The sequence below is a fragment of the Varroa destructor genome, unplaced genomic scaffold (assembly GCF_002443255.2).
Source record: "Varroa destructor unplaced genomic scaffold, Vdes_3.0 BEIS01000001.1, whole genome shotgun sequence".
NCBI classification, from domain to species: Eukaryota; Metazoa; Arthropoda; class Arachnida; order Mesostigmata; family Varroidae; genus Varroa; species Varroa destructor.
In genome coordinates, this window is record NW_019211454.1 from 31,741,554 (window position 1) to 31,752,937 (window position 11,384).

General features: G+C 39.8%; 1 protein-coding gene and 1 long non-coding RNA gene across 3 annotated transcripts; one reads left to right on the top strand and one right to left on the bottom strand.

Annotated features, from left to right (window-relative positions):
• Positions 1-67: 67 nt before the first annotated feature.
• Positions 68-8,681, bottom strand: LOC111254492 (alanine aminotransferase 1). Its single transcript, XM_022815389.2, has 7 exons — positions 8,139-8,681; positions 5,512-5,601; positions 4,241-4,483; positions 3,672-3,918; positions 3,181-3,388; positions 2,317-2,760; positions 68-2,048 (listed from the first exon to the last, which is right to left on the bottom strand). The coding sequence occupies exons 1-7, from the start codon at positions 8,679-8,681 to the stop codon at positions 1,958-1,960; spliced, it is 1,866 nt and encodes a 621-aa protein (XP_022671124.1). The 3' UTR covers positions 68-1,957.
• On the top strand, positions 6,463-11,360 carry LOC147758519 (uncharacterized). 2 transcript variants are annotated; one of them, XR_015319822.1, is made up of 3 exons: positions 6,463-6,914; positions 7,523-10,983; positions 11,153-11,360. It is a non-coding gene; the product is annotated as an uncharacterized LOC147758519 (long non-coding RNA). The 2 variants fall into 2 exon arrangements; XR_015319823.1 differs by having other exon boundaries at positions 6,466-6,914; positions 7,523-10,431; positions 11,153-11,293.
• The last annotated feature ends 24 nt before the right edge of the window (positions 11,361-11,384 follow it).

Consider the following 11,384-nt stretch of genomic DNA (forward strand, 5'->3'; position numbering starts at 1 on the left):
TCATATTCAGACTACAAAAGAAAAAAGAAAAGCTGTTTAATTGGATTTCATCAAAGACGACTGCAGGTACGAAATGCAAAAACCACGGCAGAGCTTGAGGGTTTTATTAGTATCCAAAAAAATGCTTCTAACGAAGCAATAAAAGGCAGAGCCTAACATTTGATTTCATGTATCTAGGTTGTAACAATAAACCAATACAATGGGAAGGCAATTCCAAATAATTCCTCGTCATTTGGTCAATGAAGACACCAAGCAGGCTTGGCTAAACTAACATCCACACCACTGTTATGAATTTATTATTTCTAGCTTTGTGACAACAACGCCGTCAAACGTTATCACTATTATCGATTTAAAATATAGAAAAATAAGTTAAGTAAACTCATTCACAGTACTTTTGTAGCATCATATGTGCAAATTCCATCTTTATAATTTCACTATCGATATATATATATCATGTCAGCTGACGTTTATACAGAACGACACCATATCGCGTGGCGCTAGTTGAGTCGCAGTTGTACCTTTTATACTACGTTCTAGGTGCATCTGTCACGATATACGTGTGTGCAGTATTGATTTGTTATCGTTTTGCCTGCTCCTATAATTTTTGTATAGTCACAGATAATATTGCTTGAAACCAAAAGAATAGAATTGAGGGTCGATGCTATAATAATAACAATAATAATAATAATAACGGTTACTAACAACATGTTAAAGACATATTCGAACAAAATCGAGGTGAATATTTAGGAGTCCCTAGGCGGATTACGTTATATAACTATAAATATATGAGCGACCACACTCGAGATCAACAGATAGTGTTTAAATGAAAAGAAACCTGTTTATTGATGTACCTTTGTAAAGAACATTTCACTGTGATTGATAAGGAAAACTTCGTTGATAACAGACCTGAGAATGAAGGAAATCATTTTTTCAATAAACTTTTTTCAAAGCGTAAGCCCACTAAAGCATACACACATTCAACGCATTTAAGAAAAAGGTGTCTAAAAAAACAGCCCATTTACTGTTTATTTCTTAGAAAAATCACATAAAGTATTATGTAGATTCCGTATTTGCTTGCAATAATCTATATGAAGTGGCTTTCATCATCTGACATCTTCGTTAAATAGATTGAAAGGATTATTTTGTTTAAAACAAGTCTCTAAAACAATATCGTTATTCTATGAAATGCTAGCACCGGCCAGAACCTTTTAGCTGTGGACTGGGCATTCCTGATATAGTTTTACAGTAGGACTATAATAAGTATTATTTCTGAGGCGTATCTTTAGTATTTGCAAACAGCAAACTAGTAAAATAAAAAATTGATTTTAATTAAAAGCCTTGGCAATATTGCTAGAAATGGAAAATCCTGCTTTGGAAGGTACCTCTAACAAAATCTAACATTTTTAACGCTCGATCCGTTAATTTAGCTTGAAATCGTTCATATAGTAGGTAAAATCGTGTTGCTTGGAGTTTCCGGCCTAGTTCTACACACCATTCAACAAAACAACCCCTGCCAAAAACGCTTAGAGTGTTTTGCCGCCTATTCTATTCGTGATAACCTAAAAAAAATATACTTTTACCTTAATATTATCGGCAGATTGGTTCCTTAAAGTGAGCTTGTTAGGTATTCTAATTTTTGAAAGACTGTTTGTTCAATGGCTGTTCAATTATCAAAAAGTTCTTAATTGACCGCAGGTGCATCTTTAAATCCACTCAAAAAAGAAGGACCGTCGGGGGTGTTCCCTCCAGATGGATGACTAACATGATAACATGACTTTTGCATTTCTTCAATGACCTAATAGGCTGTGTGTAGAGTATAATCCATTTCTTATAGGAGCCCTTTATCTCCTCCTAGGAACAGCTTCTGCTAACATATCGAAGCTTAAAGTATTTTTAGGTTGGCTCTTTTACTATAAGGAATGTCTAGTGACTGGCTTGTCGGCACCATTACACCAACTTATTTATACTCTTTCATAAACTTCTGGTGGAAGTTTCTGAACAAGTATAGCATCTCCTTTAACTGATCCGTTGGAGGAAGAATTGTGGTTCTGAAAATGAAAATAAATATAAGGGGCCTTTTGGTTAAAAATGTCATACTGTCAATGTGAGTTGCTTCAAACGCCATAAAAATAATAAAAAAAAAATATATATATATATATATATATATATATATATATATATAGATACAATTAAAATCAAAATGTCTTTTAAAAGCGTTATTATAACTGGATGATAGGCGAGATGGAGATGTCATCTTTCACTACACAAAGAAAAAATGCATCTTGGCCAATTTTACTTGCTCCTTTCAATGCTTACCTAAAGTGAAATGTACCGGGCTTCTGGCCGAACCCGGAGCCAGGAACAACGCATATACCGGTCTCTTCCAGTAACTGTTTAACATAAAAAAAGTCTGGTTGCTGATTTAGAGATTCAGCCTTTTTAATGGCCCTCTGCGGAAGCGAGAGCCTGGGGAAAGCGTACATTGCCCCAGCAACTGGATTACATTTGAAGCCTTCAAATGTATTGAATGTACTAGCCACCATTTTTGCTTTGATGCGAAGCTGCTCAAGAACAGCTTCCTTTTCTTTAACAAACAATTCATATGACGGGTCGCCCTGGACTGGTGGCTTGACAACACAATCCATTGCAGCCTGTCCCAAGACTGTCGAACATAATTTGGCAGAAATTGACTTCAAAAGTACTTTCTTTACTTCAGGGTCGAAATTCACGAGTTCCATATAACCTCCACGAAGACCGCACCTGTACAGCGAATATACAACCGGATACTAATATGATAGCGAAACGCTTGAATCACTGTCGTTCCTCTTTAGAGGAAAACCTATAATGTACCTACATAGCATAGTCTTGCAGTCAGACTTGAATTCAATTGTTTCCTTGATATTCCTTTTCACATACAAACTTTTTTTGTTATATATATATATATATATATACAACATAGAATCAGGCATTAGCCTCTTGTGTGACAGAATGTGATTAATAATAGAAAAAGGGTTTATAAAACATTTTCTTTTTATACCGTCAGTTTTCTTATTCGGTTGAACCAGTATTTTGAATTATTAGTTCGCGCTATATGATCTGCTTTTTGGTAAAAAGGTACTAATCCCTACGTCTCTATGACCACATCTTTCGCGTTTTGTGAACCTTGTGAAGTATACTCACTCTCCCATGAACCCTTTTGAACATGACATGAACGACACAAGTTCAGATTTGTTGAAAGGAGCTCCCATCTCGTAATGCACTTTCCGGAACGAATAAAACTTCCCAATCCAGACATTGTGCTGGTACACTTCATCAGCTAAGAGCACAAGCTTGTATTTGTGCGCAAATTTGATGATTTCCTTAATGTTTGCTTCGGATAGTACCGATCCTATAATGGAACAAACAGTAATATCACTTTTGCCATCCACAACAACATTTGACATTTACCTACGTCGTTTATCCTAATTAATATATATCCTAATTTAATATTTGAGCATGACAAATTATTCGCTCCTAGCAACAATGAATACTGCAGCTGCTGTTTAGGCCGCAAAACGTGCTGTTTAACATATCTTGGTGTGGTATGTCTGTGAACGTAAATATACTGTGTATGCACATTCTCGCAAATGAATATATATGTATGTATGAGAGAATCGGTCGCAGTTGCTTACCAGTAGGGTTGCCGGGATTAATGATAACGATGGCCCTAGGGTAAATACACTTTCTTTTGGCGTCCTTAATTGAGCGCTCCAACTCGCTAATATTCAAAGCCCAATTATTGTCCTCGTCTAGATAGTACGGAATCTGTCCCATATCATATTCTGCCAAGGTCGCCGTATATAGAGGATACTGCGGAATAGGGATCATAACTCCGGGCTGCTGCCCATTAATCGGCTCGTTCAACAATGACAGGACTGACTGTTACACAATAACAACGACAACAACGGTATAAAAAGTAAGAAAAGCGTAAAAAAAAAAGCATTACAAAAAGATATGTTCAATACGGTGGTCGACTCAGCTAGATATTTGGCGGAAGCCCGTCCTGTGCCATTAGATCACCCCGCCCCATTGCAATAGATCACAGATTGAAAAGCTCGCATGCCTTTTTCAAAGCACAAATGTCTTTAATTTAACTTCTACTCAAGATACAATGGTATAGCACTTCATATGGTTTAGCCTAGCTACGTTATAAAATCTGTGTGTACATGTCTTCGCAGACTCATATATGTAGAAAACATACCCTGATTGCTTCGCTAGCTCCGCCCTGAAGCACAATGTTTTCAGGTCGAGTGTCAACTCCATCTCGATTTGAAATAAATTCCGCAACGTGCTGTTTGATGATTGGAACACCCGCGCTGTCACTATATGCTCCAACGGATTGGCCTCCACAGGACTCCAATATTAGTCTGGCACGCTTGCGCACATCGGACGGGAATGTATCCGAGCTTAAAAACTGATCTGGCAGTACGCACGTGGCAAGAACCTAATGAAACATATGGTGCAAAAAGTATTACAAGTCAAATTTGTGTGCTTGATCATTTTGATTGCATAGCTGGACTATGTACAAGCCGGACAGGAAGTGCAGCCCTACGGGGCAATAAATCAACTGAGTTCATCAAGATCGAACTTAAACTTCGATCGAACTTCTCTATTTCCGGGGAATTGGAACAATGCGTACTACTTATTTTTTAATACACTCTACGCGTGTATTAAAGCAAAGCAAATGTTTACTGACCATTCTTCTATCAAGTTCTAGTCCTGTCAACTCTGGCCAAATCCGCAGTTTATTTATTAGACTTACTACGATGCAAGCGTATTTTTCAGAAAATTCTCCAGGACAAGGTAGTGGCAGTTACTTGTGTCATCCTTGCTACTTGCATAAACAGAATTTATGATTATTATTATTTAATTATTTCCATTAAGTACTATAGCAACGACTCACCACTTCAGTTTCCTGCTGCTAATTCAATTATCAAATTGCATCCTTTTATTATTAGCTAGCATGATTTTAGTTGCACAGCTCTGATTTGTCGTTCAAGCAATGCACAACCGTTGCACTTTCAGCATCTTCTAATATTCGAGAAGGACTGCTTAGTCATTAATAGCATATAAATAACCCTGACCACAGTACTCTTCAATTCAAATTTAAATTGGAAATCGAAAGCATCCTTGTACTACAAAACAGTCCTCTCTTGACGCCATACATAATCTCTAAGTTTTTGTTTTTACTCGAAAAAGTGTATTTGTCAATATAGTATTTTTGTCAGTTAATTTACTGTGTTTGGCCTTAAACGCTAGATCCCCTAACCTTCATTGCGGGGCTCTAAACGGTTCTTCTTTAGAATGTAAAGAAGCCCTGTGCGGGACAGAATACACTGAGCTTTTCATACCAATGGTACGAACAGGCTGTTATATCACATGGTCGACAGGACTTCATATTCTTGCACGTGTGCTATTATCAACGTTCATTTAATAATATTAATAATAATAATATCTACGCTAGTTCCTCACTTGTCGAATGAAAGTGATCGCTTTTTGGCCCGTTGCATGGCAGTCTCCAATGTTGCTACGTATCACCTGTTTAAATGGAAGTGACCCCGGCTGGAACACAGAATAAAAAGGGAGTTAATTAGATCTAACTAAATAAACGACGCTTTCACGATATGACGGAATAATAAATATTATCATGCTAAGTGTATGGTATTACAAGCAGGACCTTATCTGTAACTCATCTGTACATTATGCAGTATTACATATTAAAAATAAATAAAGGGGTTGATTAGTTTTTTGTGCTTAAGCAAACTTATATGCGAATTTTCCAGAGTTGTTCGGTGGCATTGTCGGGGCATCAAAAGAATATACGTAACTCAAAGTCTGCAAAAAATGACTCCTTCATGGAAGATGGTGGTTGTACTCGATAATTTTTTAATAGCACGACCTAAAATATATTATTGACTGCAGGTTAGCAAATACTAATGTCAATAATTTACTGATACTAAAGGTACATTTGTAATATGCAAAGGTAGTACACCTTGATAATTAATTCGTTATGCAGACCACAGCTCACCCGCTAAACCTTAAACTTCATGTCGTTAAGCCTTGGTTCGTAACATATTTTAATACAACTTTCAATTAGAACGGAACGCAAGCGTCTATCACAACTGACATACTTTCGGTAGCTTTCTACCGAATTTCAAGTGCTGTATAGTTTAACTAGACCTGTCCACCAATGTTGTCCAAAAGTTTCATATACGCTACTGCTTAAAGCTAAAAATATCAGTCTAAATCTAAAACGCTAAATTTTAATAATAATGAATAGTGCATTTATGCATTGTTAAATAGTAAAAGAAAAGCCATTGAGTTGTACTTCGAAAACTGCAAGGCATGTAGTTTTACCATAAATGTGTTAAATTCAGTCCCCTTGTGAATCACGTCTACGGCTACCGTTGACCCCACCACTCACTGTGTTCAACACAGGGACTTACACACGCTTAAAGCTGTGCAAGGCTTATGGCTTCTGAAGTAGCCCATCCTGTTCTTAATCGAATACAACAGCAAGTGAGAGTGCAAAACAACGACTGTCATATGGCAGCCTACTTAGTGGCAGTCATTCGAAGCCTGGTCGCTGTTCGATCCTTCGTATTCCGAATAAATCATGACAGGTCCTGCAAGATTTTTCGCATCTTGTTCTACTGAGGCGAACAGAAGTGTCAGGTGGGAAAACCTGCTATGGAAGTGTTGTTGCCAAAGTCACGCCGTACGATGAGCTCTTTCATCGAAGCGCAGTTACTACACAAAAATAAACATGGGAGAATCTAAGCCTCGACAGGATACTAGCTCCCCTGTATCTGGAGCTCTTGTATGGCGACTATGTGAGGATATTCTACGTGCAGATACCTTTCAACGACCAACTGGTATTAATATAGTGGAACCTTTTTGAGAAAACAAGATTGGGCGCATCAAATGAAACGTATTAGCATGCAAATAAGGCGCAGACAGAGAGTACAGCTATAGTACCGTACTAAGTAAAATTATGTTGCACAGTAATACTACCAAAGGTATTGATACAGTATTGTATATTTCATAAAGATATTTCATAAAGTAGGTATAATTTACAAAAAATTAACTTAGCCTGACGTTAATTTAAAGCTGCTCGAAAACGTCCCCATTAAGTCCATACAATACACAGCGAATTTTCAAGGTAAATGGTAATTATCAAAAGCTACATTGGAACTTATATAAGTGGATCTGACTTCTCATTTCTGTAAATTTCTAGATATCAAAACAAGAACAACGGCCGACCAAAAGAGCTAACGCTATGCTGTACTTTTCTACTGTCTATGACTGGGTAAATACAATGCTTCAAAGCCAGTTCAACTGAATCGAGTCACAATACTCCAACTTTTCTTAGACCTGTTTGTCTCAACGGCCGCTTCGAATGAGAACTGTTCGGTGACTAACGTCTGACGCCTATTTGGAAAGGGTAGCAGCAGTACCATATAAACTGTTGAATATTTTTCAGTTTCAGGAACTTGCGCTGTATGTATACCATGAGTTCGGCTTGCCAGCACGATACGAATGACGAGTGACGAGCGTCTCGGCGAAGACAAAGAAGGGTTTATAGACACTAGCGAGTCTAGACATCAAACTGCCCTCCTGTAGCTTACATCGCGACATTTATCCGCGCGCGCGCGATCTGCGGCCGAAGACAAAGCTCTTTATTATCAGTTTGCTTGTTTTTGGACACTCGGCTTGGTCGGGCCAGTCGCTTGTCACCGCGCGGGCGCACACATCAGTCCGTGATAGTGCCTTTTTCCGTGCTAATGCCACCATATAACTCACGTTTTATTATGTCTTTATTGTCACATACAATTTAGGCGTCGACTTATGCATGGTTAAACGCTAGTTGCTTGGACAATATGAAACGTTGACCCCATTTTCTTCTATGTTAATCCATTGACAGTGACCCTTCACGCACTCCTACAAAGGTGTGAATAATGTGCGTACTACTGCAGCGACAAATAGGTCTTTAGATTCATTGCCATTTTCATTATAATGCTTGGTAGTGCTCAAACTACTGGCGGTCTTTTTGTTAGTATATCATCTTTACTTTACCGGCTCCGGATTTCTTGGCTTACCTTGTCCTTGAGCTGACGCTCGATTTCGCCTGCCCGGATCACAATTGGACCTCGGACTGCGTACTCCATCACACGGAGATTCTTGTTAGTGTCCTCAAATCTGATCACATTACCCTCCATCTTTGTTGAAGTCGTATGAAGTTGCTGAAATAGCTGTTGCTGCCAGACCTTTTGCGAGGATCGCTGTGCGGTTCCAAGTTTACTAAAAGAAAACAGGGGCACAGTCTTTTGTAACTGTAAGGCTGACTGTGTTGCCGCTTGTATCGACGTACTGGAAGCCGCCAATGAAGAGGTTCTGACGGCCGTTGGAACAGAATCAGCGGTACACGTCGTTATTCCAGTGATAGCTGTTCCCCTGTTACTGTTTACCGCAACAACAATTCTTGTCGTTGTTCCTATTACGGCCCCTGTCGCTTTGGCTGTCGCCGTGGCTTTAGCAGTCAGCTGAGCTGCAGCGGCGGCAGCAGCGCTGCGTTGGCTGCTACGGCCGCTCAGTCCTGAGCCAGCGGCGTCGGCCAGTGACGTCATAGCGCGCGACAACATGATGGTAGCGGTATCGACGGTGGCGCTGGACGGAGGCGGCGGGAAAGCCGCGAAGGTGAGGGAGCGAACGAATACCCCCGCACACAGTACGTTCGCGCACACAGTACAGTAGCTGGATAGTTACCCCGCAGTAATATTAAAAGAAGGCGGCGTGAGACATTCTCTTACAGAATTGGTGGATTGACGAGCAGGGGTAGGCGCGAAATTATTGCAAAGCCTTGAAAATGCAAATGGCGCAGGAGAATACACGACAGTTTTACCACATATATATAAGGGGCATAGTCCCTAGGCTCGGTGTATCCTCACACACAAACACACTCGCGGAGCTAAACACAACCGCGCAGAAGATACCAACAGCAGCGACACCAGCGACGCCACGAAAGCCAACTTATACACAAACCAGCCGTCGCATGTTTTCGTTCTTCTCACGATTGCCCTGTTCTTGGCAGAACGACCATCATTCGAGTTCATCACCAGCGATCGGGCAGAATCTATTCGCAGTGGTTGTAATAACAACGCCAGAAGCACGCACAATCTGAGTTTTTTTTTGCTTTTCTTACTAAACACAGAGGCACAATTCCGGCAGCAAAGCGAGGCAGACAAAAGCGAACAGTTGGGGCGAAGCAACTTACCCGATCGGAGTCACAAGACCCCCTTGTAAATAGTTGTACGAATAGCCGCCAGGTCACTGTCGGTCAACAAGTCGTTAGTCTCACATTGTGATACTCAGAATGAGCAGATGGTACCGCTCTGTACCGCGCCGAAGGAAATCTGGGCCAGTTTCCATAGGACAGCCGGCGGCCTTGAGAAAATTTCCCCCTCGCCATCGAACCACAGCTAACTGGCACCGACCTGGATCGAGCGGCAAGATTTAAAATGTGATGCGCGCGCTCAGTAGTAAATCGGGTCGGATCAGGCCAAACACTGTGATAAAAACCAATTACCCTAACCACTGACGTAGCCAACCAATGACTATTATTTGACGCTTGACCATGTTTCATTTACCTCTATTTCAAAAGAATAATAAATAAATAAAGGTAAAGAATGCACACTCGGTAACGGTTCGGTGAAAATAAACATATGTAGCGAAACAGAAATGCTCATTCATGATTGGAATGTTTTTTTTATATAGAAATCGGGTTACAATCGAGAATTATCTCCGCGTGTGCTAAAATTCTCTCTTGCTGATAAGACAAACGTAGGAAGGCTAACAGTATCAGTTTGTTTTGCGATATGACCCAGCGATATTTTTGATAAATGCTCGAGCGTCGTCTCGAAAATCTTTGTCTCACTGGACGCGACTGGTTGCATGCAGCCAGCGCCAGTAAAAGAAACACCTATCTCTCTAATAACGAGATAAGCACAATTTTGTGGTTGAAGCGAAGCATGATGAGAGTTAAATACAGGCGGAAACTTATTGGAATAGAAACTCGAGAATAAGCTAGTCGAAAGAGATACCGGTAGGAACTCCAAATTAAATAAGCAGAAATAAAGCGAATACTTGCTTTAATTTCAGTCTTAATACACAAATCTGTGTGTGCATAGGCAAATGCAGGGCGATTTTAAAAGGTGCCTAGAGTTGCAGTGAATATCGAGCTCACGCGTGGATCTTCAACGCAGAGATACCGAGGAAATATAGATTAAAATAGGTCGATAGGGGAAGCGGGCCGGCCGGTTATCCAGGGATACGGGAGTAGCGCTAACACGTCTACGCTGAGCGATGCGCTTCTCGGACACCATTCACACAGAGGTAGGGCGGTCCTTGCTGGTCTGTAGCTTGTGATAAGATCAACCCCTGCCCCCTTTCCTCGATGCAGATTTAAAGGCGATTTCAAGCCGAGCTGTAACACAATCTCGAAGCACGGTATTATTAGCCGTCAGCAACCAGCGCACTAAATATAACCATATTATATAGGTGTAAAAATTATCAGAGAAACCTTATATATTTTTCGTTTATGACAAAAATTCACAACGCCATTTGTAATACTATATACTCTAACACGCATGTGTCACTATCTCTTTATTACATTCTAGATTATGAACCATAATATAGAAATACCGTTTCCGGAAAGGAAAAGTAATTCCTAATGTCACATAAATAGATGTGTCTTATAATGTGCTTGAAAAGTTAAACATGTTAACGTTAGTGTTTAGAAGAGCTAATTAGTGTCAAGATTTTATTCAGTATTTAACCATTTCCTAATTTCAAAAGAAATTTCAGCTCTTTTAGAACTACTAAAATGCTTTTTAGTTGAAGATTTCAATTACATCGCACGTGAGGCCGCTGTTACTATGATCATCAGTAAGTAATACATAAATACTGAAACGGTCTCACTTCTACCGTGCTGCTGCTCAGCCAGCAATTAACCACACTTTTTTTTTTTACCTATCTCACTTACAGAAAAAACTGGAAGTTTATAGGCGTTCACTAATAGCCATTTTCTTGTAAACATTCCTTGACTCTCTTATAGGAAGCAGTGCAAAATTCCAAAATGATCTCAACGGGATATCTTAACTCTCCCACCCTAAATAGGAGGGCCCCGACCTAGGAGGTGATTAAGTTATCACCAACCTAGAACCACCTAACAGCTTACCAGAGAAACCCCGACAACTTTAATCTCCTATATTGCACTTACAAGTTTGTTAATAAAGTAAATTATTATACTATAGTGCATGCAGAATATTTTACCATCTGCTGGCTTA